General features: G+C 47.6%; 2 protein-coding genes across 5 annotated transcripts in view; one reads left to right on the top strand and one right to left on the bottom strand.

The window, feature by feature from the left end:
• Positions 1 to 8529, bottom strand: part of HEXB (hexosaminidase subunit beta) — a 74143-nt gene extending 65614 nt beyond the window's left edge. The window contains exons 1-2 of the mRNA XM_007079842.2: positions 8367 to 8529; positions 6620 to 6703 (exon numbers count right to left, since the gene is read on the bottom strand). Coding sequence (XP_007079904.2) covers positions 6620 to 6703; positions 8367 to 8529 — 247 coding nt within the window. The remainder of the gene's footprint in view (positions 1 to 6619; positions 6704 to 8366) is intronic.
• Positions 8530 to 9694: 1165 nt separating this feature from the next.
• Positions 9695 to 21952, top strand: ENC1 (ectodermal-neural cortex 1). Of its 4 annotated transcripts, none has more exons than XM_007079847.3 (3): positions 9695 to 9842; positions 13403 to 15217; positions 19339 to 21952. In XM_007079847.3, exon 2 carries the CDS (start codon positions 13416 to 13418, stop codon positions 15183 to 15185), a length of 1770 nt encoding a protein of 589 aa, XP_007079909.1. In that variant the 5' UTR covers positions 9695 to 9842; positions 13403 to 13415; the 3' UTR covers positions 15186 to 15217; positions 19339 to 21952. The 4 variants fall into 4 exon arrangements, with proteins under 4 accessions (XP_007079909.1, XP_042844252.1, XP_042844268.1 ...); XM_042988318.1 differs by lacking the exon at positions 9695 to 9842 and adding an exon at positions 10291 to 10323; XM_042988334.1 differs by lacking the exon at positions 9695 to 9842 and adding an exon at positions 10515 to 10539.
• Positions 21953 to 27468: the final 5516 nt, after the last annotated feature.

Raw genomic sequence — 27468 nt, 5'->3', positions numbered from 1 at the left:
TTTACATGCAGATGGATATGTAAATGGTACAGAAGGATGAGAGGACAGAGCAGCCATGCCCTGTTCAGTAACCCCTCCCAACCTGCCCTCCCTGCAGAGGGCCGCCAGGGGGAGCAGTTGCTGTTTTCTGCTCTTCAGCTACACCCTCCATCTGTCAAATCACCCCTCTATTGCTTTTTTAAACAATTTGAGATGCTACTTATTGATTTGTCGTTTAGGTAGATATCAATTACTTTTATAAGAAAACTCCAACAGGGACATCGTTTCTTGTGTTTGGTATCTTTCTTCTAAAAGTTCAGTAGAGGAGGGCCCCTGGGTGGCTCAGTCGGTCAAGCATCTGACTTCAGCTCAGGTCATGATCTCACGGTTTGTGAGTTCAAGCCCCTTGTCAGGCTCACAGCCTGGAGCCTGTTTCCGATTCTGTGTCTCCCTCTCTGTCCCTTTCCCGCTCATGCTCTGTCTTTATCTCTCTTTCAAAAATATATAAACGTTAAAACACACACACACGTAATTTTAACCAGTTGATGGCAGCTTCTCCTTTGTCACACCTTCATCAGACCTGTCAACACCAAGCAAAGCAAACCAAGCAGTTCATTTCTTCTTCTCTGGTAAATTTGCTGCATATGTGCTGGGTGGCTAAAGCTGACATTCCCCGGGACAGAAAAGCAGAAGCCCTAGTTGATCAGGAAAATGGAGGAGGCAGTGTATATCAGTGGTTAGAAACTCACCTCTAACAGGATACAAACCACTTTGGGTTCTGGCTTCAGTCGGTGAGATCTTTAATCTTTTAGGGTTGTTGTGGGGATTATGATATGAGATGGGTACATAGTGCTTAGCGTATGTACATAAATGTTAGGGTTGCTAGTCATTCTTATTACTTCCAAGACCATCCCAGTGGACATATGGGTCCCTGTCCAGCAGCCTTGAGGACAACTTATATTAGTATTGTACGCAAGAGGGGGCAATGGCACTAGACTGACCAGTTGGGAACTGCCCAGCCTGTGCTGAGGAGAGACATGACTCGGTGGTGCCCTCTGCTTGCCAGTTTATAGAGCACAGGAGTAGCAGGGCATTGTTGCGGACTGGCCAGACCTTGGATTGCGCATTTGAAGCGTGGCCTTTATCGCTATGAAGCTGCTCGAGTTTCCACAAGGAGTTTCAACACTATGTTCACCTTTTCTTTTTCAATATGGGCCTTAAAAAAGAAAAAAACAACACCCACTGGGGGAGCTGGGTGCGTCCGTCGGTTAAGTGTCTGACTCTTGACTTCGGCTCAGGTCATGGTCTCACCATTCCTGAGTTTGAGCCCTGCATCTGTTAGCACAGAGCCTATTTGGGATTCTCTCTCTCCCTCTCTCTCTCTGCCCCTCCCCCTTTGTTCTCTCTCAAAATAAATAAAAATAAACTAAACAAAAAAACAAACAAACCCACCCACTATATTGAAGTATGATCGACCTACAAAAAGCTGTATGTGTTCAATGCATATGACTTGATGAGTTTGGGGATAATTATACACCCATGAAACCATCACCACATCTAGGCCATAAACGTATCCGTCACCTCCAAAAGTTTTCTCCCACCTTCTTTCTTTCTTATTATTGTGATAATAGCATTTAACGTAAGACCTACCCTATCGTCACAACACAATACAGTGTTGTTAACTGTGGCCGCAATGCGAACCGCACCTCTAGGATTGGTCTCGAATTTTGTTTCTTCTGTAATTAGTTCTTCGTTGGAGCCAGGAGAGGGCACTGTTGCCTCATCCAAATTCTGCACCGTGGTCTACCAGCTGTGCGTCTTGAGCTACAGTGTCTCATTTTCTGGCTTTGTTGGGTGTGGCAGTTACATTTCTTAGGTACCCAACAGGGAAACGAAACAAAACAAAACAAAACAAAACAAAACAAAACAAAACAAAACAAGACAAAACAACCTTTTGTCTGTAGCAGGACAAACACAAAAACTTGAGACTTGACAAATTAAAACAAAAATTTTAGACCATAAAATTGTGTGTAGAAATTTTTAAAAACACACATGTGCAACAGAGGCAATTCTTTGAAACTGATCAAGGATCTTTCTGAAACCACTGTCTGAAAAATTAGAGTCTAAAGCTGGTGTTCCTTCTCATTTTTGGCATCAAAGTGACAGGGAAAAGATGTAGAAGAGGCTGATACGCAGTTTTAGGGAACTCTGGGATGTTTCCTTCTCCTGTGGCAACACTCATAACCTCCAGAAAACAGAAGCCTTTGTTAAGAGCAAGGAGGGTGCAATGTTGCCACTCACCCCCTACTTCTGCCTCCGAGGTTCGCCTGTTTCTTTCTTGGCCGATGCCATTACCAGCCGTGACAAGCCACGTTGCCATTTTTAACAGGCCCTTTTTTAATGAGGCAATAATGGCTTTATTTATAATCTTTGGGTGAAAAATAGCACTTGAAGAGTACCATTTCACAATCCAGGCGGTCTGCATTCTCGTGGTTCTCTTCCAAACCAGCAGTCTAATAAGGGTGGCAGAAGCTGAGCTCCTTTTTGGCCCCGCCATTCCCTCTCAAGTTTCCCTATTTGTGATTTCTGTCCATGGCTTCAGAGTTGGACTGAGATATTCAAAATGCAAAATACAAATATGCTGATGGCAAGCTGAGCCTACACAGTGTCACATCACAGTGTAGGGCTGAAAAACCTCGCGGTACTGGAGAATATCCCCAGCACCAAGTACTCATATACGATGCCTGTAAATAAATATTTGCTGGATGAACGACTGATTGATTGGGTGAGTGAAGGAAACCAAGTGAGTGCACTTCTCAAGATAATTGTGGGTGTGAAAACTGATTCGTAACTATTTGAATAGACGTGACGTTTAAAAAATATTACCATTAATTATTTGGGATTTTATACCGAATGCTTTCCAAAGATTTCCCATGAGGCCAACAGAAATTGGTGAATGCGTGTCTACGTGCATTTATGTCCTCACTCACGCTATTATTTCAAAATCAGGAGGAGAGACAAGGGTGGGAACTTGAAGACATCACGTTTGTCAACGTTACGCATTTCTCCTTTTTTATTCTTTTTTCATTCTGGTAATGGTAACTTGCAGCTTGTTTGGTTGGTTGGTTGGTTTTTTCCCAGACTCCTGTCTGAGCTGAACTCCGTGCAGTGAGTAAAGTCTGTGCTCATAGAGGGCCATAAAATCCTTTTAATATTCATTTGAAGGTACAAGCTCTTGGACCACAAAGGTCCCTTCTCCTGGTCCCTTTTTCATGCCCAGACATGCTCAGGGACTTGGCATCTTGCCCTGGACGCAAGGCATATAGGCCCAACAAAACGCTCATTTTCACTGCTTGGAACAATGATCAATTCTTTAATGTAATTACTTAGAACAAATTAAGAGTTTAGATCCGGGAGCCTTGGGGCACTCAAAGATTATGGAAAATAGTGGGGTGGGGAATGGTTTCAGATGCCCCTGGGCTGTAAAAAGCCACACCCCTCAGAGGCCGGGTGTGATTCTGATAGATAGGTGTGAGCTTTTACTAAGCACACCCTGAAGATCTGCAGGGCAGGAAAAAGTAGGAGCTTACGGTCCATGCGTGCTCTGTCTTTGCCAGGCCACCTTCTAAAAATAGCTAGCGGCTGCTTTTTTAACTGTGTGACTTCTTAAATACGTTTCCCTTTCCAGCAGCTCAGTTTGCTAAAGGAAGTGGAGAGTAAAAATGTTGTTTCTCTGTCTTCAGCTGAAGACGGGTGGCCCCAGTGTAAAACATGAAGACAGTATAGATAGGTGATAGGAGGGGGCAAAGGCAAACCCCGTGAATTTGAGCTTTTATTGCACGCGCTGTCGGGTTCCTGGGTGTGGGAGAAAAGCAGACCCTTACATACAGACTCCAAGAGAACCTCTAATTTCACTCAAGACAGGAAGTGTCCTTTAACCCAATGCTACTGGGCAATTGTGGAAATAGGAACTTTGATAATGATTCAAGTTACTTTTACTTGGGAAGGTTTGGGAGGAAATAGCTGTAGGAATACCATTCTTAAACAGCTTACTAAGGCATTATCCAGGCATAAAGCAGGCATTATCCAGGGCTCACCGCAAGCCAGGCACTGCCCTCTGTGCTTTCCATATGCTAGTTTATTTAATCAGCAAAACAATGCTCGGAGCCAGGTGCTCATATGACCTCCCATTGCAAAGAACCAGGAAACTAAGGCACCAGGATACTAGGAAGCTTGCCCCTCAAACACCCAACTAGTACAGGAAGTCCAGGTTGATTCTAGGCTCTGTCCTTAACCGCTTAACTGCTAAAAATAAGACACTTTATGGATATAGAAAGATGGAACTGAAGTGCTAAATGTCATTAACTCCAAATGGCGGTTTCACGGTTTTTTTCTTTTACTTTTTTGTTTTTCCCCCCAAATGTCTACCATGTGTTGCTTTTATAATCAGAGCAAAAATAATAAATGCGGCTTTAAAATCCTGACCCTAAAATCCATAACCTACAGCAGACTGTAAAGATCATTGCATTGAAGGGCTTTGGAGAAGAAAGAACACAGGCAGCCTAGATTGCTTGATTTACTAAAGACCAGACTTTATAGACTGACACCAAGGACAAGTGGCTCAGATGTATCCCCTCTGCAGTCCTGTAAGCAGCCAGTAAACAGTCTACCCCTTGCAATGTTACCTGGGGCTGTAGGATGTGATGATCAGTCTCAAAGGAAGAGTGAATTTCCCAGCTACAATAACTGAATGGTGGGCTCGGCACCAAAAGGACACAAATACACTTTCACACACAACTTTCTATGAAAAGTCATAAAACAGTGGCGCCTGGGTGGTGCAGTTAAGCATCCGACTCTTGGTTTTGGTTCGGGTCATGGGCGCATAGTTCGTGAGTTCGAGCCCCGCGTTGGGCTCTGCACTGACAGTTGGGAGCCCGCTTGGGATTCTCTCTCTCCCTCTTTCTGCCCCTCCCCTGCTCTCCCTGTCTCTATTTTCTCAAGGTAAATAAATAAACTTTAAAAAAAAGTCCTAATACAAAAGTCCATTGTATTCGTATAGATCAGCCATGAACAACTGGAATTTGAAATTAAAAAGTAATACTATAGCCCAATTTAATTCACAAAATACACAGAAGGTGGTGGCACACATAATGGATGCAGGAAGCAACTGAAATTTTAGAATACGACCGTGTCCATTTGGATACAATTTTAAGAATATTCTCAAGGTTTATCCTAACAAATATTTGACACAAATACAGTTGAAAAGACATACATGCAGAAGGTGGGAAACCAAAATTTAGAAAACTATCAGTTCAGAGTTCTTGTTTGTTCCCAGAGGAAAATAACTGACTTCTACAATGCTGATAACTTCTCATATTGACCAACTTACTTTATAATTTTCCTTGTAATTTTTAATAAATAGCCAGACTAAAAAAAAATCCCCATCTTTTTGAAAGTAAGAGGAGTGCTGGGAGGAACCGAGGTCTCACTTTTCTAGGTTTGAGTATCTGTGTTAAGGGGAAGCATTGAAATGGGCACAGAGCTGAGTCCCTCAAATCCTCAAACGAGAGAGGACTCCCTCCCCCAGCTCTGGGGGCGCTGGCAGCAGAAGGTCCTCAGCCACCTGCCCTCTACAGAACTGGGGACTCTGTGGACGAGTGCCACCTTGGCCAAGGCCTTGGGCCCTTTCCTGGGTAGCCCGCGCTCAGCAACCGGTGGATGCGGCCCTTTAAGCCCTGGCCTTCTGGCTTCTATGGGGGCGGCTCTGCAGGGTCATGTCCACTCCAGACCTGCCCACAGGGCCACCCAAGGCCTCCGCTGAGACTGCATTTATCCCAGCCGAACTCTGCCTGCCCGTCCCACTTCCCTCCCTTTCCTTCCACAGGTATTGATCCCAAGGCAAGCGCAGACGGGGGATGCTGTCCCTGGCTCTGGGTCCATGTCCCAGCACAAACCCAACACGGCGGGGGGGGGGGGGTGGGGGGGTGGGGGGGGGTGTGGGCTAGGGAGCAAGAACACAAGGCTTTGGTGAGCAGCTGGCCCCTCTGCCACACTGATTCTACGGGCCACAGCCCTGGAGCCCGTCTTGGAAATTACACGAGGAAGGAAAGCAGTGCCATTTTCCACACACAGATTCAGGAAGTGAACCGAAGAACAAAGAAGACACTTTGGGAAGCCTGGCAGGGGACACGTCTGAAATTCGGGCGGGGCTTTGGGGGACCACAGGAGGCAGGATGGCAGCTGCATCGCCCACTGTTTGGTCTAATCCCCTGAGCTGTCCTGTCCCTGGTACCGTGGTCTCACTGTGTTAATTAAATCATTCTCATTAATTCAGCCTGAGTGTAAATTAGGAAGGAATGAAGATAAATTAGGTTTGAAGGCAGCTAATACATTTAACCCCATGCTGCTTATTTTGCAGCCTAACAGAATAACGTTGTTAAGGGAGATAACAAGGCCAAAGCCTTGGGCACAGCTTCTTAATAGCATTAAAAATGAGGCCTTGGTCTGGTGTCACAAGGCAGAGGCAAAGACCAGCTCCGGGGGGCCTTTGGGACTGGCCTAACATCTTGAGTCAGGTGGTGGCCATTTTATGACACGGATCCATAGCATTTCCTGAGTTGTTTATGCCTCAGATACCTACCGTGCTTGTGGTTGTCCAGTTTGATCACAGGCCTGTCTAGAGAGTTCTTCCGGTACAGATACAAGATTTGCTCACCTTCTCGTCCTGTGAGGGAAGTGATAAGGATTACCTTTAGGACCGGCTGGAGTAATGACAATTTGAGCTGCTATGATCAGAAATGTGCTAACTTGCAAATCACTTTCAGCTGTGAAATAAACACTAGAAACTGCACACAGGCCTGAAAACTTTTGATACAGTGGTGCAAGCAAACCAGTGCAGTTTGTAGGAGGTCATTGAAGGCACACACATTTTCCCCCAGATGCAAGTTTAGTTCCTCTATCTCTCAGCAGGAACATGTCTTTCACTTTTATGCCCTCCGTAAGCTCATTTCTTTCCCCTGCCTCATGTTGCTTATCTCCCTGAGGCAGATGAAACAAATGTCGATGGTCACTGAACACATTTCAAGATTTCCTGAAGCTACAACATTTTTTTTCCTTCTCTTTTCTTGCAGCCTAGAAGGACGGCAACATTAGGTTGAAGAGACCAGGAAAATGGCATCGGTGGACGATCACACGATGTCCACAGCATCCCTGCCTGCTTAGCAGAGTTTTGTGCAAAGAGAGATAAATGCTGCTGTCCCGTCGGTTAAGGACACTGCAGTTTCCAGGTGGTGAAGATACAACAGAAACAGATTGGCTGTTCCCAACTCCGTGGCTTCCTGGGACAAAATCCCCAGCCAACCAACTGAGCTATGCACATGTTTTACATTTCTAGGCAAGATCAGCTAGGCATAGATTGGGTAACTGAAGTAAGAAACAGATACTTCTCCTTCATGAGAAAAAGTGTTAACCTCTCAGTTTAAACAGAACGATTCCCCCAGAGGAAGACGTTGCATCCGGCTCTTCAAACCAGCGTGCCTACTTTGAGCCCACGACCCAGACAGACAAAGCGCTTCTAGAAGGTGCCTTTGCAGCTGCCCTGATGGACTTCCTCCACACCTCTCCACAGGCTACAGAAACGTGTTTTTAAAAGGGGGGGGGGCTGTGCTGGAGCTGCACATAGCCACTTGGCCTCTTTTCAGCACCTGGTGTGTGCTACACTCTCTCTGTCCGGTGTGTGTCTACACTCTCTCTGTCCAGCCTGATTTTATCCACCTCTCCTTCAGGAACAGGGTCGACTCTTCACCTGGCCAACCCCAGAGTCGCTGCACGGGGCTCTTACCATGAGCTGATCCAGCTGTCTCTGGCTTTGTGAAGCAGTCTGGAGCTGAGGCCCCGCATAAAGAATTAAACTATGAAACAGACTCGTTAAGGCTCCTGGTGAGGCTGGCGAGTTAATGCTAACAAAGGACTTCAGAGGGCACTGTCTTTCCTTGCATGCAAGGAGCAAAATTTCTCAGCGCAGACCGGCAGGGACCGGGGTACAGAAAAGTGGGATTAGAATAAAGAACCCACAGAGTCTTGGTTCAGGCTGTCTCTGGACACCGGGAGCTCTAGGTGGGGCCTCCTCAGCCTGTGTAAACCATTTCTGAGTCTAGTGTTTATAGGAAAGCTAGGAGGCGGCGGGGGGGGGGGGGGTGGCGGAGAGGGGAGAAAACCCTTGTTCGGTGGATCCTTACTCGAGCTGCAGAGCGAGGCCACTGCTAAGTGGCCGTGGGACCTCGAGCTGGACAATTCACATCACCCTGGGCCCCACTTTCCCAACGTGCAAAACGAGGTGGCTGGACAGGTAATGGCTACAGTTCATTCATAGATTGTATTCCAAATACCTAATAAAATCCAAACACGCGCTTTAGCCCCCGCTGGAAAACCAGTCCTTAGTGCAAAGATCAGAAATGGATTTCGCAAAGGGCGATCGCCACGCGAGATGAGTTTTCGAACCGCCTTCCTTCCTCCTGGCACGCGGGGCTTCAAACAGGCGCGCTGGGCCATTTCTTTGCTGAGCTCCAAGCTAAACACAACGGAGCGATAAAAGACAGGAAGGGCCCAGCCCGAAAGGGCGATTTCGGCTCTATCGCCAGGGAGAGGGGGCGGCGTGGCCGCTCCTTTGAGCAGCTCGCTTTGAATCAAGCGGCGGCGGCGATTGGCTGCGGAGCACGTGGTGCGCGCCCCGCGGGACAGCGCCCGACTGCGGCTGCTGCTCCCCGCAGCGTGGGGCAGAGTCCGGCCGCGGGTGCCGCACCCGCCGGGGTGGGGCGGTGGGGCACAGGGGAAACGTCAGGGGCTCGAGTCTGGCTGCCCCTTGCCAGCGAGAAACCCCACGGGCCGCCTTTGGCCGACCTGCAGTGTCCCCGGAGTGGCCAAACTTGTGCCCCTGCCCTCGCCACTGCCCTCGCTCCAGGTGTCTCACGCAGCGCGCGTGCGCCGGGCACCTTGCCTGCCCCTCGCCACCTTTCCTGAGCATCTCGCGGGCTCCGGCTTCGCGGAGCGCACAGCCGGGTGCCTCCCCTGCCCAGGGTCCCTCATCTCCGGGGCTATCCATTCACCGGGCTGGGCCAGAGAGGCGCAGGCACTCCGACCCGGCCAAACTTCTGCTACTCTCGGTCCCTGAGGGTTGCAGCTGCTAGTGTCTCAGGCACCGTGTCCGCTTTGTTTCTCTCTACTCTCCGCAGGCCCCCCCTCCCCCGCTTCCTCTCTCGATTAACTCCCCCGACACGCTCTTCTCCAGCTCCTCGCCGTCGCCTCCTCCTCCCCTTCCTCCTCCTCCTCCTCCTCCCCGGCGGGCGGCCTTCACGCGCTTCCTCCCTCCTTCCCCTGGTGTCACTCCGCACCCGCGCCCTCTCCTCCCTCCCCTCCCTTCTCCTCCCCGCCCCGCCGCGCCGCGCCGCTTATAGCCCGGCGCGCGGCTGCTGGGCGCAGACTGCTTGGGCAGCCAGAGTGGAGGCGGCGCGGCGGTGGCGCTGCGGAGACCGGGTCCAGACGCCAGGCGGCCGCCGGCGCGCACAGCGCTTCCTCGCTCCCTCCCCGGAGTGCACTGTCCGCCTCCTCGCGCGGCGCCGGCAGCCGCAGGCTCGCTCCCCCTTCCCGAGACGCGCTCCCGGAGACGCTCCGCGGGTCGCGGGCAGAGGCCGCGGCGTGGGAGTCGCGAGGCGCTGCCCTCTTCCCGGCTGGCGCCCCATGCGCGCTCCTTTCGCCCGGGCTGTCGCCGCCGCTCCCCGGGGCTGAGACGTCCGCCTCGTCGCCTCCTGCCTGGTGACCTAGGCGAGAACCCATCTGGTTGTGCGCCGACGCCGGTCGCCTCTGCTGTAAGTTTCCTCCGCTGCCCCGGACCTGTTGCGGGCGCCGCGGCTTTGCGGGGCTGTTCGGCCTGCGGGGGTGCGTTCGCCCCGGAGCCCGGAACTCCGACTTGGGAGGAGGTGGGGGAACTGTTCTTGGGGAGGAGACCTCGGGAGCCGCTGCTGCCCTTCCATAGCGTGCAGACGCTGGCCATCGCCGGAGGGGCCTCCTCTCGTCCGCGGCCCCCCGGGACGAGCTGCTGGGGATCCGAGAGCCCGGCCAGGGTAGTATCTGTCTCCTTCCTCCGCCCGAAGCGGCGCTTCCCTCGGGGTGGGTGTCGCTCTGCCTGGCACCGCGCAGCCCCTAGGGCCGAGCAAGTTGCACCCTACCCGGCACAGGGGAGCGCTGGGGCCACACGCACGCACCCTTCGTCAGGGCATGTTCACTGCGGCGGAATGTCTGTAGGGAATGAATGAAAACTTCCTGAACAATTAATTTCCTCTCATGCAGGTATTTGGCCTTCAGTGTAATATTCTGAGTTTCGAAGGATAGGAATTGGTGGGCGTGGTGGGGACGAACCATGAAACTTGTTCAGGATGCAATTTCGTGTTGCCCTCTCAGGTGTGGCCAGCGCGTTAAAGAGCGTTGCAAGTGTTCTAGGCGGCTGTATGGTCGGTTGTTTTTCTCGTTGACAGTGTCTTTCTAAAGTTCCATTGTATCAGTAAGGTAAATGCCCGAGAAAATCTGCCTAGTTTCTCCTTTGAGTGCGTTGAGAACAGGTTCAAAATCTTAGGAGATGTGACGGGATGCAAAGTGTTGGAAGCAGAGGGCTTGGGTAAAGAGCATTAAGTGAACTGAACTTACTGTAACTAGGAGTCCTTTTGATGTTCACGGTAATAGCAGCCCTTTTCTCTCTCTCCTTTGTAGATGCAGGTTAAGTATATGTGTGCAGTTTTTTTTTTTTTTTTTTGGCTACTTACTTGGCATGCAAATATTATTTCTCTGGGGGCTTAAAAATGCCAGAAGGATGATTCGTTTTCTGTTGAAGGTATGTTTAGTGACTGCATAAATGGCTTCTGCTGATATTTTGATGTTTGCATAATTTTCAACCAGAAAGCAGGTCGTTTCCCTTGGGTCTTTAAGTTTACCTTTTATTTTAAGCAAATATTGCTGTAAGAGTGTTGGATTTTGACTGTGACATGCTTCTCCATCTGGATGGTAGCCAAGATGACAGGCTAGCCTCTTCCTTCTGGTTTTGTGGGCCAACTTGGAAAATGCAGGAGCATAAACATAGAATGCATAGGGATGCAGATCCTATATCCTAAGGCCTTCTAAACAAACTGTTTTCTTAAGTGTAAGCCTCCTGAATGTTGTTTTACACTCTCTGAAATCTAATGCTCAGGGAAACACGTTCTGGGTCCGGGTGTGATCTCCACTCGGTGTGATGGCACTGTGGTGCTTACATACCTTGTGCAGGCAGTCTCATTCTCCAGTTACGGCTGTATTCGCTCTTAGCTTGAGAGAAGGCAGCTTTTGAGGGTGCTTTCGAAGCATTAGCTTAAAAAAAGAACTACTGATTTGATTTGGCATGTTTGTAAGTTTCTATGTAAGGCATAGGAATATTCATACTATGTTGTTTTTTTTTTCCCCTCATATTATCTTTTGAGGTTTAAGCTTAAAATCGTGCTCCAAGTACTTGGGACTGGATGTACGAATTCACAACTGTAATGGTAGAGCATCAGAGATGTTAGGCTCTCCGGAGCACTGGGCGTTGGTTAAAAGGGACCAGACTGTAGAGGCTTTCCTTGAGGTAAGAGTGATGTGTGGCTCCTGAGTCCTAGCCTAAGTCACCATGGACACTAGTGTTGTCTTCCGAACAACAGAATCCTAGGACTTTGTTACTAACTTTCTTCCGCCAAGCTGTTTACTCTTGATGAAAAGTTACAATCCCAAAATGAAGGAAAACAAGTTGCCTCACCTAACGGCCACCCGTGTGTCAAGGGCAAATCTGGTGCTGCCTTTGCTGTTTGCTGTGCTGTGGCCACAGCTGCTCAGGAAATCCAGCTTGGTATCTAGCCCGTGCATCTGTGGTACATCATGCATTTGCATGTATTAATAATTACTGCAATGTAAACCAAAACAGTAGGTGTCCGAGCAGTTGAAGGAAACAAGGAGGCGGTAGGTTTCAGCTCTATGCTGTGAGAACTAGCTGTTCTGGGTTTGTAACAGATACTGTAACTCACACAGTTAACGCTCTTGGGATAAACAACTTCCTTAAGAATCCTTGGACAGGCAGGTTCTTGAAGGCTTTATTGCTTTGAAATAACAGAAGGATACAGTTTGAAAAAAAAAAAAAAAAGCATGTGGTTCTGCTTTTGAAGGTAGGTGATAGGTATTTACTATGTCTTTAACCTACAGTTTACCTCCTGAAAAAAGCCAAAGAGAGCATTAGATTTTGCAGTAATTTCACTAATATGGAGGAAAGCATGTCAGCAAATAAATTCTAGGGTGGCCCTCAATTAACAACGGCTGGCAACACACACACACACACACACACACACACACGTGCACAAGGGCTTTTGATTTAGATAAGGCAGTGTTTGCATTTTGAACTCCTATGCACGTGCCCGTGTTTGCAGGTACATAAGGATGATTCTGGTGATGCACTGTCTAATTGAAAAGAGAGGGATGGATAGATCCTTTGTTCTTGCGTCTTGTTTTCTAAGAATTGATATAAAGCAGGAAGAATAGAAAAACAGCAGTCATGGGTATGCTACTCAAAATATTCTTCCTTTTATGTGTGCAAATCCTCATTTTGGAAGCTGTCCAGAGCAAGAAAGATGGGTGGTGATTGTGGCCAGGATCTGTTCTGTGTTTTCACAAAAGCCTGCTCATCGGTACTTGGTCATGTTTATATTGGTGTTCTTTGAGGACCCTGCAGTGGTAGAATTGTCTGGTTGGAAATTATTTGTGACACTTAAAGAAAGATCCAATCATAGTAGAAGTTGGCCTAGGCCTATGATTTTAATGTCACGTTTCCCATTGACTGTGATTCAGAGAGAGACTGGATCTTACTAAAGGAGTTCTTAATGGGATTAATTAATAGGTATTTTGTTTTACACATGGCTTTATGTTGCATAGGGCATAAAAGCTGGTGCCCATCCTGGCGTTACGAGACCTGGAGGCCCAGCATTTTACGTGGCCTGCGTGAATCAGCTGGACAAGGGACAGGAAGGTGTGAGAGTGAGGCCTGGATTTTGCTGACTTACATTCTCGAGGACTTCAGTATCCTGAAAGTGGGCAGTCAGGTTTTCCAAGACGAACCTGCTTTCAAGCAGTGGCTCTTTTTTTTTTTTTTTTTTTTTTTAAACAGTGTTCCAGTGAATGCCTTTCCTTCTAGGTGGCCGTCTCTGACGCTGGACAGGAGTGACTGTCCATATTCAGAACAGTGGGCAGTAAGACCAGTGGCGAAGTGTCCTGTTTTCTCTGTTCATGACTCCTTGTTTTGCTTTGTTCTGCTGTTCTGAGCCTCAGGAGCATCACTGTTCAATGGTCTGTTTTGTTTTGTTTTGTTTTGTTTTGTTTTTAGGAGTGGAAACAAAATGTCAGTCAGCGTGCATGAGAACCGCAAGTCTAGGGCCAGCAGCGGCTCCATCAACATCTATCTGTTTCACAAGTCTTCCTACGCGGACAGCGTCCTCACGCACTTGAACCTTTTACGCCAGCAGCGCCTCTTCACGGATGTCCTTCTCCATGCTGGAAATAGGACCTTCCCTTGTCACCGGGCCGTGCTGGCCGCGTGCAGCCGCTACTTTGAAGCCATGTTCAGCGGCGGCCTGAAAGAGAGCCAGGACAGTGAGGTCAACTTCGACAACTCCATCCACCCCGAGGTTTTGGAGCTGCTGCTTGACTACGCGTACTCCTCCCGGGTCATCATCAATGAAGAAAATGCGGAATCGCTCCTGGAAGCCGGTGACATGCTGGAGTTTCAGGACATCCGGGATGCATGCGCAGAGTTCCTAGAAAAGAATCTGCACCCCACCAACTGCCTGGGCATGCTGCTGCTCTCTGATGCGCACCAGTGCACTAAGCTGTACGAACTCTCCTGGAGAATGTGTCTCAGCAATTTCCAAACCATCAGGAAGAACGAAGACTTCCTCCAGCTGCCCCAGGACATGGTGGTGCAGCTCTTGTCCAGCGAAGAGCTGGAGACAGAAGATGAAAGGCTTGTGTACGAGTCTGCAATTAACTGGATCAGCTATGACCTGAAGAAACGCTATTGCTACCTCCCAGAGCTGTTGCAGACAGTGAGGCTGGCTCTCCTGCCAGCCATTTATCTCATGGAGAATGTGGCCATGGAGGAACTCATCACCAAGCAGAGAAAGAGCAAGGAGATTGTGGAAGAGGCCATCAGGTGCAAACTGAAAATCCTGCAGAACGACGGCGTGGTAACCAGTCTCTGTGCCCGGCCTCGGAAAACTGGCCATGCCCTCTTCCTCTTGGGGGGCCAGACCTTCATGTGTGACAAGCTGTACCTGGTAGACCAGAAGGCCAAAGAAATAATTCCCAAGGCTGACATCCCCAGCCCAAGAAAAGAGTTCAGTGCATGTGCAATTGGCTGCAAAGTGTACATTACTGGGGGGCGGGGGTCTGAAAACGGGGTCTCGAAAGATGTCTGGGTTTATGATACCCTGCATGAAGAGTGGTCCAAAGCTGCCCCCATGCTGGTGGCCAGGTTTGGCCACGGCTCTGCTGAACTGAAGCACTGCCTGTATGTGGTTGGGGGGCACACGGCTGCGACTGGCTGTCTCCCGGCCTCGCCCTCAGTCTCCCTAAAGCAGGTAGAACACTATGACCCCACAACCAACAAATGGACCATGGTGGCCCCACTCCGAGAAGGCGTTAGCAACGCCGCGGTAGTGAGTGCCAAACTCAAGTTGTTTGCTTTCGGAGGTACCAGCGTCAGTCATGACAAGCTCCCTAAGGTTCAGTGTTATGATCAGTGTGAAAACAGGTGGACGGTACCCGCCACCTGTCCCCAGCCCTGGCGTTACACAGCGGCCGCTGTGCTGGGTAACCAGATTTTCATTATGGGGGGAGACACAGAGTTCTCCGCCTGCTCTGCTTACAAATTCAACAGCGAGACTTACCAGTGGACCAAGGTGGGAGATGTGACGGCAAAGCGCATGAGCTGCCACGCCGTGGCCTCCGGAAACAAACTCTACGTGGTTGGAGGCTACTTTGGCATTCAGCGATGCAAGACTTTGGACTGCTATGATCCAACGTTAGATGTGTGGAACAGCATAACCACGGTCCCGTACTCGCTGATTCCTACTGCGTTTGTCAGCACCTGGAAACATCTGCCTTCTTAGGCGCGGGACATCGTGAAGGAAGCGAGCGTGAGGTAAGACGTTAAGTCAGTGGTTCTCGGCCTTGACTGAGCCTAGGAACCTCCCAGAGAGCTTTTCAAGAGCTTCCCGTCCCAGAGACTGGATTTCATTTGGTCTGGGTAGGTCCCAGGCCTCAGCACCTTTAGAACGTTTTCTAGTGATTCTAATACACAGCCAGGTTGAGAACCCCTGACCTACGTTAATGATGCCAACCCATGCTCAGTGAGCCCTCCCTGTATGCCTGGAGCCGGGCTGTGTGTTTCACATGGATCATTTCATTTGATCCTGACAACAACCTCGCGAGATACTAGAGTGTTTTATAGATGAAAACAACTGATGCACACAGAGGTTAAATAAGTAAGTTGCCCAAGGTCATAGAGCTTAGTCTGTGGAGGAGTTGGTCGAGAAAACAACCCAGGCACTCTGGCTCCAGGGTGGAAGCATGTGAGCATCATGCTCAACTGCTTAATAAACTTGAGCTTCACATTGGTATCACTCCAGGAGATATTTGGTGACGTCCAAACTTAGATTCCTCAAACCCTTTTCTGGAATGAAGTAGGGTGTAAAAAACTGAATGCTTAAATTTATTCGTAGTTCATTCTCTCCAATATTATTTGTTTGCTTATTTAAAACGTCTTTTCCTCAAAAAAAAAAATAATAGCCCCCTTTAGGCATTTATTAACTTTAGAGGGAAGTCAAGGTCTATCCTTGTAAAAAAGTTGCACCTGCATTGTATAAATTTGTCTGCGGGGTGGATACACTGAACCATCTAGACCGCCTTATACTGCAGCCTTTCAGAGTTAATCAGACAGGCTGAGCCTATTGTCAGGGCTAACAAAAGTTGTCTTTCCGTGTCATATATCTGAGTCCATAATGGTCGTCTTGTGTACTTAAGAGTATATAATACCCTTGGCTCAAATAATTAATAGGTCTACACAGTTCAGCGTTCGTGAAGCTAATGGCCGCTTTGCTGCCGTTAAGCATCCTTAGTGTTGGCCCCAGGAACCACTTAGGCATGTCTAAGTGTAGCACAGAGTACGTGGACTTTGTTGATTTGTTTTGCTAATTCATGGGCTTGTTCCTAATAGTAAGAGAATAAAATCAAAACTTTGCTTTGGAGGAAGTACAGTGAAAACTGACTCATTCCTTGAAAACTTTTGGCTCAGTTTTCCCTAGTATGTTTCACATTTTTGAAGGGGACTTTCAAAGGGAAAAAAAGGAAATCAAGGAGTCTTTGCGAGCAAAGCAAAGAGGGATTTTGACTCATTTGTCTTTTCTTTCCACATTTCGTACAGCTTGTTTTAAGACACCACTAAAGTTGGCCTCACTTTTACAATTACTCTTTCTTTCTTTTTCATCTCTTCAGTTATCTCTCCAGCCCATTACAGTTAGTAGAATTCTTATAATATAGTGTAACCTTGGAGTGAAGTTCGTTCAAAGGAGCTGGAACAGTCAGAAACCTCCTGTGGGGAGCTGGGTTGACAGCGTCCCACACCAAACTGGTTTTTGCAGCCTTGCTGGCATCTCAGTAATCCTAAGTAAACAAATGCTCTGAATGTGGTTATTTCCTCTGCGATATGAGCGCATGACTCAAGTCTAAAGCAGGTTTCAAGAACCTTCTAGGCAAAAGCATCAATTAACAGCATGCTAAGTTCGGTGTTAGTCCAGAACCGACTAAGTTTGCATGGGAGAGCCATAAAAATTGCCAGTGATGGTGGTGGCACATCAAAATGATGACTGGTCGATTGGCTGGCATCCTTGGAGCAAGGTAAGGAAACTGAGGCAGGAAGAGGCCACATGTGCATTCTGGCTCTGGCTCTAAGCTGTGGTGTCTAGACCTTTCTGTACTTCGGATCCCTCCTTTGTCAAATGAGTGATTTGAATGAGGCTTCTCCTAGCTCTGTCCCCAGACTTGGGTGAATTGATTAGGGGTGGGGGAAGGGAGAGGAAAAATACCTTGCCCAGTGCCTGGCATATATTAGGTGTTCAATACTCTTAGCTTTGTTTCTTCCTTCAATTTAGACCTTAACTTGTCATGGAATTAGCTTTGTGTGTGGAGTTTGACCATTATCTGATTGGAATGTTTGTACTTCATTTTTGGTGCCTCCTTTCTCAGCCCAGAGTATGTTGGCAAACACTTGAATTCACCCTATCCTGGGTATTTGAACCTAAGCACATACTTCCGGTCCCTGGGAAACGAGCAAATAAAGTGTTAGGTCATATGTGAAACACCTACCTGCCTTTGGTGCTCCCAGCCGGAGTCCAACCCAGAACAACGAAATCTGATAGGGCCCGGTTTGCCTTTTTAAAGGGCGGCGTGAGCCTGCTCAAAGCCACCCTTGCGGTTTCCGATAGGGAGAATGTTGGCTTAAATTTCTCGAGTTTTCTACACACAAGATAGTGTTAAAACACTTAAGCTCCATGGAGTGACTTAAAAGAGGTGCTGTGTAGGTATCAGCCCTAAACTGCCAAAACTTCCGGGACATCTCTTTGATCTCCAAGTGTAGGTGCTAACCGAATTAATATAGTGTTAACAAGAAGTTTCCCCAGGTCTAAAAGCTCATTCACCAAGGGGATTTTACTCTCCTGCTGCTGTCAGTGGGTGGGAAGGACAAAAAGGAAATTACTTAAAAAAATTTTTTTTTTCTTTTAATGTTTATTTATTTTTGAGAGAGACAGAGACAGAATGCGAGTGGGTTAGGAGCACAGAGAGAGGGAGACACAGAATCCGAAGCAGGCTCCAGGCTCTGAGCTGTCAGCACAGAGCCCGACGCGGGGCTCGAACTCATGAGCTGTGAGATCATGACCTGAGCCGAAGTCGGATGCTCAACCGACTGAGCCACCCGGGCGCCCCAGGAAATTACTTTTGATTACTCTCCCGTTTTCATGGTGCTGTGTGGCTCCAGCCTGACACGTGACAGCTTTTGGATTTTGATTTATTTCTTCCTTGTTGAGATATTTCCTTTCCCTTCCCTTTCCCTTTCCCTTCCCCTTCCCCTTCCCTATTTGAGTATGCAGCATCGTGAAGTGTCGTGTTATTACAAGATACATTCTTTTGGCCGAATGTTGATCTATAGGTTACTGGGAGGTGGGGTAGAAGGATGACTCTGTAGTCTAAGGAATGCCTTGAGAGCTTGAATCACGGTTATGAAACTGCCAAAAGAAACAACTAACGAAATGAATCAGACTTCTGAGCACACAAAAGCGAGAAGAATTCAGGGCAAGTAATGAGCAGCCCCTCCTGCGTTCCCTTTGTGTCCACTTTGAGTTCTAGCAGCAGGAATGAGATTCCTCCACTGGTGCTGGAAATGTGCTCTCTGAACAGATAGGGCGAGTGTTTGAGAGACAAAAACCCTGTGCAGAATTTTCCCCGTATCTATAAAATTGGATACAGCGGGTGGGGATGGTGGCTTGTGTGAGGAGAGAGCGGCTCCCGTGCAATGTGCGGCCTCTGTGGTTATGGCACCCTGAATTTATATTCACGCTCGACGTCGGTAGTCTGTAGATCATAAGTGCATACCATAGCTGGCGTCTCCCAAGTGCGGACTGATGAACGTGGAGAATAAACTCCCAGCCTTGGGCTGTGGAGGCCTGGTGTGTTAGTCGTGTGAAAGGAAGCGAGACTGATTTCTGCCGTAATGAATAGCAGAGATGCATTTAAATAAGAGGATTAATATGTCTGCCTTCTATATGGTGAATAAATTGATTTGGGGATCCTTTGTGGGAAATGGGCCAAGGAGGGTTTGCCCAAGAATCTTTTTTGACCCTCGGCCGATCGCTTCACAGTGGCTCTGCTTAACCATGGAGATGAATTATGAATGTTGGAAGCGGAAGGTGGCAACTCATAACAGCACCTGGATATATATAAGTTTGTATTTGAACATACGCAGGTTTAAGGTTTAGTAGAGAAATGAAGATTTTTCTTTGGGCACCGTTGTGTCTGTTCAGCTAGTCTTCCGTATCCGTGCACACCCCATGCATGTGCATCGAAGGCAAGCGCTTTATCTTTGCACACTTGCTACTGAACAAGTACTTAAGACCTTTAGAAGCAATATTGACCGGCTCTGTCCTGATTTTACCTTTTTTGTAGATTTCGAGGCTACTAACAAGAATCCTTTCGTTCCCTCTGTTTTAGCTCACTCCATCACTTGGCGAGACAAAACCAAGATTTCGACTTTGGAGAGGCCAAACTTAATGAGGAGGAAGAAAAGAAAAAGGAAAAGAAGTTGCTACAAGACTCGATTACAATCCACTGCACCTTGTAAATGCTCTAACTGGACATGAAGGAGGGGGTGGGGGAGGGGGTGGGATTTTCAGTGCAAGTAGCACATGGTTTAAATATGAATGGATGAACCTGTGATCTAGTCCTTGTCTTGTAATTGTGGATTAATGTCAGCGTTAATCAGCCCCTCAAAGGGAGAGAAAAGCCGGGCCTTTTCCCTTGCTGTACCATATTCAGCATTTGATTTCCATGGGCTCCACCATTTATGTGTAAAATTTGAAATGGTTGTCACCTCTCTCCGAGGAGCAAGCTTGAAGCCTCCACACCAGCTGCTGCTGGAGATTGAAAGCCCAACTGTGGGGCCAGGAGGGGAGCTGGCTTGGCTGGCCGCAGAGTGAGGACCCCTGGACTCTCCACTAATCTCTGAGGGGTTGTGCTCCCCAGGAAGGTTCTGAACAATGGGGCCATTGTTGGTAGGCATTTGGTGGATGTTCTTTTCTATTTATAAGTGACTTTAAACTTTCCCTTGGCTGTTAAGAAGTTTGTTATAGATTGAGCTATTTATTGTTTGAGCCTGCATGCTGAAACAGTGCTTAAAATGGTCTTCACGTGTATGGATGTGTGTGGATGGTTGTATGTTTTGCACAATTTTGTGGCTGTTGGTGAAGCGCTTTGCTGCACAAAAATGAAAACTTGGGAGTTACTGTTTGGAGTATAACTGGAGGGTGGGTTGGGAAGGGGGGGGGGTTTGTAAATGTCAAGACAGGGAAGGAGTACAAAACAAAAACAAATCACATCGTAGAGGTAGAGGAGGCATGGAGGTCGCTTTTCTTAGACTCACTCACTTTTAATGGTGTTTCGTGGGCCCTACTCATGCTGATGGCTCATGGGGTGAGAGGGAAGGCTTCCTTCTGCCCTGCTCCTTCCCATCCGGTTCACCCACTTCAATCTCAGCTACTGAAATTTGGAAAGGACCAAGTCGCCTTGCGGTTTTTTTTTCTTTGTGTCGTATCCTGAAATCCTGGAAAATGCTATGGCATAGTTTTGTATATAGGGCACAGGTAAAGGCATTGCCCCCGAGTTTATTTATTTCTCTATTTATTACCCTGTGAAAATGCTTTGCCATAACCACAGTTACCAGGAAAAGGCTGAATTGTCAACAGACGTCCGTGAATTCGCTCGCCAGATTCGCTCGACCTGGATGCATTGTTCTCGCTTCTCGCCTTACGACGTCGCAAGCGTTAGAAGTTCTTCAAGACCGCGTTCACGATGGCACGGGGTAGACTTCAGCGCTCACCCTTCGCGAGGTCTCTAAAAGAACTCTTTGGTGTGTAAAAGAGAACATCTGGCAGGGAGACACCAAAGAATGACGAGCAGTGGCCCCCGTTGAGAGGTTTTTTCCGGGATAGGCGGGAATCTGTTGTGAATACATTCTTTGCTAGTTCGAGTGTTTGTTTACTAACTGTGTGCCGTGATAGGTATTAGTGCCGGACCCCGCGAGGCGCTTCCTCAGGGGCGTCGGGGGAAGGCCAGGGGTTGCCAGCCAGCACCGCTTTCATCCGTGTTGCTCACGTTACCGTAGTTTAGAAAATAGAGCTTAGGACCGATAACAACCTTTTACATCGTGAGTGTGTTTGCATTGTCTAGTGACAGATCAACCCTTCGCATTTCTCTTTACCTGGATGCTTTAGACTAACTGTCCCTGTCTGTTCGTGCCACAAGTGGGCTATCGCTGGACCAAAGGCAATGAGCCGTTGGAATAAAAGCATCCCAGTACTTTTCCAGCAGTCAGCCCCTCGCTCCTAGATGTGTTGCAAGCCATGCAAATGTCTAATTGCACCCTGGCAGCAGAGGGGTGGCGTTTATACTGTAGCTCTTACAGCTCTCCGGTTTATGATGCAAATCTGCCGAGATGTGTGTGTGTCACCGCGTGACTTCTGAAAGAGGGATGAATTTTCTGCAGCTGTTTCAAAGTTGTGGTCTGTCCTTGAATCCTCTATTAATTACTGTGTGTGAGCCAGAGGGAGCCGTGGTCAGGGTGGGCCCCCAGCCTGCAGGGAACTTTCTGGACTCCCGCTCTTTGAATTGATGTAGGCATTTGGGCTCACTACTTGACCATTCTCACCCTGTGAAACGTCCCCCACTTTGAAGCAAACACAATTCACAGCACAGTGCACACAAAAACCTTGGCAGAAGACAGAGAAGGTTCTTCTTATTCTGTGGACTGGTTGCTGTGGAAACAGATAACAAAGGGCAGCCTTCCACTTCTGGTATAATTGTGTAGCCCCCTTTTCTCTGGGCTTGACACCTGTCTGAATAAGAGTGATTAGAGCTGAATAATATCCCTCTCTTGGCTGTTGAATATGTGGTTCACGTACAAAACTCCATGTAAGTTGAAGCGAAGTGTTCGTGTTCGTATGTGCTTGGTTGCCACTACTACGTTTTTGAGGTTTCGTAAAACTTGTTATTTTTGTTTTTCACAATGTGAAACTGAAGGTCAAATAAATTATTAGAGTTTTTCTCTTCATTGTGTGTGGGAGTCTTTATTTTAATACAGCAGAACTTAATCTGCGAAAATCTTGTGTCCTTTCTGGCTTAATCAAGATGAGGATCGTTGCGTGTATTTTCTGAAGGCCTTTCTTGCGCCATCTAGTCACGTACAATCAGGAAAGCAGTTTTGCGCATTGAATCATTAAAAATGTTGGCCTTTTCAGATATTTCTTTAAGCGAAGCACACAACACCTCAATTCTGGGTTATTGGTAGCTTAGAATATAAAAAGTCACATACCATGCAATGTTAAGACCGCGTGTGTAATATATAGAAGGAGTGATTTTTTAAATCCAGCTCATGTGGGTTATATTTTGGTTGGAAAACAGAGAGAAGGGGTTGGAGTTCAATCCCCTTTCCATCTGATGTGCCTTAGAAATCATTTAAAGTAAAGTGGGAATATATGCCTATTATTTCCCTGGATTGGCACAGAAAAACACAAGTTTAATCCCTCTGATACACTTAGCTTCCCCCAAGTTTGAAAGCCAGTGTCCCAGCTGGCTCAGTATAAAGACTAAGGAAGACTTTCACCCCCACCTCACGATCACTTCCTGTCACAACAAGATGCTCCTTTATCACTTGGGCTGGGCTCCTTGCTGTTTTAGTGTGCAGAGCAATGTTGGGCATAATCTTTTTCGGATAGGCAATAAATGCTACCTAATTAGAACTCTAGGAGAGCTCACGAGTAGGCAGAATGCAATTATAGCCTTTGGACTTTGACCAAAATGCCAGAGCAGATGCCTTGGGCTTTACAGAAGGATCATCCAGTGCTGTGCTGGGTGAGGCTGGTATAGTGCCAAGTTTTGGAGGCCTCAGATCCCATGGGCAGGGTGCTGATGACCCATGGAAACCCTGTTGATGACACAATATACAACACCATATGACAGGGAAGAGGGAAAATTTAGCAGCTGGGAGTCGACACGTGGGACTTGGATGTTCAGCAAGAGTCTTGATGTTAATCCTCAGAAAGGTTGAGAATGACTCCTAGGGAGATGATTGGAAATCAACCCTTCATACCCAGCAGTTCTTTTTCTTGATCATCTCAGTGAGGACATGTAGGGAGAGTGGAGTAGAGGAGATACTTCAAATACTTAATTTTTGTTAATTTGGACATTTCATTTCATTCAGACGTTCAGGTCGCCCAAAACAGTGGATGTACTGGTTTGGATCGCCTTCGGTTGCGTGTAATAGGAAAATAGGAATCTGGCGATGATGGTGGCTTAACCGCAGTGGTGAAACTGTTCGGCAGCTGGCAGCCCAGGGCTGTAACGGTGCCGTGCACAAGCCCACGGAGGTCTGGGGCTGCTCCTTCTGCTTTGCCATCTTGGGCATGGACCTGTGGGCCTCAGGATAGCAGCTATAGCTCATGGCGTCACATGGGCTTTCCAGTCAGCAAAGATGGGGACAGGCTAAGGGAGAGAAGCATGGGCCAGATGAAGTTCTTCTCTTTTCTGGGGACAGTAATGGTTTAACAAAGGACCCACCTAGGAAACTTACAGTTCTCTCTTGTTGGCCAGAAGCAGGTCACGTGAACTTCTGAGAAATAAGGGAGACCAAATAGAGGCGTGCTTTCATTGGAACACATTGTCAGCCCACACAAAAATGTGATTTTGTTAGTGAGGATGAAAGGAAGAATGAATGGATTGGCAACCACCCAAAGAGTCACTTTAAACTGTAGCCTCGTTGATTGATTACGTTGTGCTCAGACGACACGAAGGATGTGCTTCAGGTTCTCTCTTAATCCTCACAAAAATGTAGGTAAATCCAGAACTTTCTTAACATCTCTGAACCTCAGCTCCATTTATAAAATAAGGATTAATACTCTGTAATAGGAAGAGTTAATAATTCACAAATTTAAATTAAAAAAAATCTAATGTTAGTTTTGAGAGAGAGGGGCAGAGAGAGAGGGAGACACAGAATCTGGAACAGGCTCCAGGCTCTGAGCTGTCAGCACAGAGCCCAATGCGGGGCTTGAACTCATGAGTTGTGAGATCGTGACCTGAGCCGGAGTCAGACACTTTACCAACTGAGCCACCCAGGCCCCCAATACTTCACAAATTTAAGACAAAGCACTATACTTAGTGCCTGGCATATAGTAGGTTCTTGATGATTTTCAGCCATCGTTTTAATTTTTATTTTTAAAGATTTTATTTTATTTTTAAAGTTGTTTTGGTTTTTGGTTTTGTTTGTTTGTTTTGGAGAAAAAGAGAGCCTGAGCAGAGAAGGAGCAGAGAGAGAGCGAGAGAGAGAGAATCCCGAGCAGCCTCTGTGCTGTCAGGACAGGGCCCAACGTGGGGCTCGAACTCACAAAGTGTGAGCTCATGACCTGAGCCAATGTCAAGAGTTGGACGCTTAACTGACTGAGCCACCCAGCTGTCCCAAAGATTTTATTTATTTATTTATTTATTTTTAACGTTTATTTATTTTTGAGACAGAGAGAGACAGAGCATAAATGGGGGAGGGTCAGAGAGAGAGAGACACACAGAATCCGAAACACGCTCCAGGCTCTGAGCAGTCAGCACAGAGCCCGACGCGGGGCTTGAACTCACGGACCGCGAGATCGTGACCTGAGCCGAAGTCGGCCGCTTAACCGACTGAGCCACCCAGGCGCCCCAAGATTTTATTTTTTTAAGTAATCTCTACTCCCAATGTGGGGCTCAAACTCACAACCCTGAGGATCAAAAGTCACACGCTCCTCCGACTGAGCCAGCCAGGCGCCCCTCCGTCATCATTTTGAAACACTGCTAGGAGAAATACACCTGCTAAATCTAAATGCTAGTGCCTATTTCATGCAAGGGATTGCGTGAAGGGGTGCGGACCCACCACCTAACTCTGTCCTCACAGCAACCCTGATAGCCAGGCACTATCATTACCCTCACTTTGTAGATGAAGAAACAGGCTTGGAGAGATTATCTAACTTGCCCAAGGGAGTGGTGGAGCCTGGGTTTCAAGGCCTGCTCTCCGACCTGCTCCTCTCCATCCAGGAATGTGGAGAAGGGATTCACAGGGCTGAGCCCGACTGTAGGAAACTCAGGGCTCCTTGTGTCCCGCACTTCCAGCAAGACTTCACTTCACAAGAAGATCCAAGGGAGCTGCAGCTGGAGAGTCTGGCCCTAAGACACGAAAACTGAAGAAGCACGTGGGAGGACTCTATGTGGTGGTTCAAAATGCCCCTTGACAACATGTTCTGAAGACAAGATTGTGGAGAATTTAAAAATAAATGCCCCCCCCCCCCCCCCCGCCCCGGGTGGCTGTTAACATTTGAGAATTTATGGAGCTGTACGCTTATGCTGGGTGTACTTTTCTATTTGTACAACTTTTATTGACTGAGAGGTTGAATATACAATGGACAATAGCCAGACCATAATAGGAAGAGAACTCTGACCCACAAACTGCAACAAGCAGCTCAGGAAACCGTAATCTCTAGCAGCCAGCCTGCAGTTGAAGCCAGACTTGTGGGAAAGTCAGACCACTATCTCTAGCAACTGGTTCAGGAAGCCAAACACCCCGTGTAACAACTGCCTCAAAATGGTGAGGATTCTGGTTGATAATGGATACATTCCCTAATTTGTGTCCTTGCTTCTGATTTAGGACCAGCCAAAGTCAAACAGGCACCCCTGATCATCACCCACTTTTAATCAGCCCACCTACAGCTTCCCCAGGCCACCTGCCTCTGATCAGGGCAGATCCGAAGCCTTCCCTCTCCTCCTCCACTCTAGAGCTTTCTCACTTCTCAGCCAGCCTTTGAGACTCTGCCAGAATGCAACTGACGGCGGCTGACTCTCTTGCCGTAGCAAGCTCTGAATAAATAACCTTTGCCTGCTCTCATTTGGCGGGCCTTTGTTTACTCTCGCAGACAAATGTTTGTTCAATAAAATAATTAAATATTTCAATAAAAAGGTTCACAAAAATGAAGTGGGGATCAACACTGTGAGTTCTGGGCAAACCGGGTTTGCAGAAGGATCCTGTTTTCGTCCTGACGGAATAAAATGAAATGTGCACCATACATATGAGAAAAATGGATTTTGAGTTAATGGGGTTGAGATTAGGGCATCTGGTTGGCCAAAAGGAGAGCAATTGCTTTGTTTGGGAATATTTTGAAAAAAAGTGAGAACACTTAAGTAAGTTTTTATGGCCATATTCGTGGTGCACATGAATGTATGAATAAATGCAAAAATTTAGCAGTTAATTCCTGGTCGTGCCTGTCACAAATCTTAAGTGCTTTGCCTGTCTGACACATACTCAGACAAGCCATCTGTCCCGCATTTGAGTTTAATCGTAGACAATGAATTTTAAAGCTCTGTTATTTGTCAGACATTGGGCCACAAAGTTTAAGACCTAAATTTCAGAGGAAAAAAAAATGTATGCTGAGGCATGACTGTGAATTAAAAGTAATTTGCCTAAGTGAATTATAAATCTACCATAATCTTGTCCAGCTCTGTTTATAGCCCAGCTTGCTTTGTGATTCCCGAGGAACCAAACGAGACAAAGTTTCTGTCTTTCTCTCCCTGGTCCTGTTTCCTTGGCAACCTAATCTGTATCTGAAGAAAGATGGAGGTCTGTGCGGAGGAAAGGCAGTTGGAATTTCAGCAAAGTCACTCACTAATCCTTCTGGTGTGTTATCAAATGATTTGTTTTGTTACAAAAAGTTATTTTACACCCACTTTGTAGATAGTACTGGGAGGTGTTTATTGGATATCCTGTAAAGCCTGAGAGAATGTGTCCATGTAAAGCTGTACCCACAAAGAAGATGAAATCAGCCTCTTGGGGGACACAACTAGGCACCCGCAAAGTGAGAACTGAATGTCTCTTGGGGTGCCTGTCTGGCCATCCATGGAGCTCCAACTCTTGATCCTGGGGTTGTGAGTTCAAGGCCCACGTTAGGCATAGAGATTATTTTAGAAAAATCTCTCTCTCTCTGGTCTCACTCAGCTACCCACATACCTTCTGGCCAAGCACTGATGCCAGGAGAACCATTCTGAGAGAATGAATCTTGGAATTTTGACATCATTTATATTCTCGGGAGGAAAGGAAGGGAGAAAGAGGAAAAAGGTGAAGGACACTGAGGGATAGGCGTCTGGTGGGTCGTGGCCCACTTTACATCCCTTTCCGGCACTTCCTGAGAGTGCACTTGCTGAGGAGATGGTTGGGGGTCCACCAACGTGCCCAGGCCCCTTCTGAGGGGGCTGTTAGTCATTCACACGTTTATATAAATCAGGCCAGTTGGAAGGGTGGGTGCAGCTTGGGAGTGCTGACAGGCGGCTTCCGGGTACCCTAGCAGGGCGCTTGCCTGAGTGGGATTCAGACACTATGGCACCCCCAGGGGGAACACCAGGAGGTAGGAAGCCTGGAGGTGTAGTAGTAGCAGGTGGGAGAAGAATGAGAAAGGCAAAATTTTACTTCCAAATATTATGGTTAGAGAGGAAGGGCGGATGACTATGTAGGACCCAGAAGATTTTTAGGGCCATGGAACTACTCTGTATGAGACTACAAAG

Source organism: Panthera tigris, chromosome A1 (assembly GCF_018350195.1).
Source record: "Panthera tigris isolate Pti1 chromosome A1, P.tigris_Pti1_mat1.1, whole genome shotgun sequence".
NCBI classification, from domain to species: domain Eukaryota; kingdom Metazoa; phylum Chordata; class Mammalia; order Carnivora; family Felidae; genus Panthera; species Panthera tigris.
Note: the sequence above shows the minus strand (reverse complement) of the source record. Positions and strands in the feature narration are given on the sequence as shown.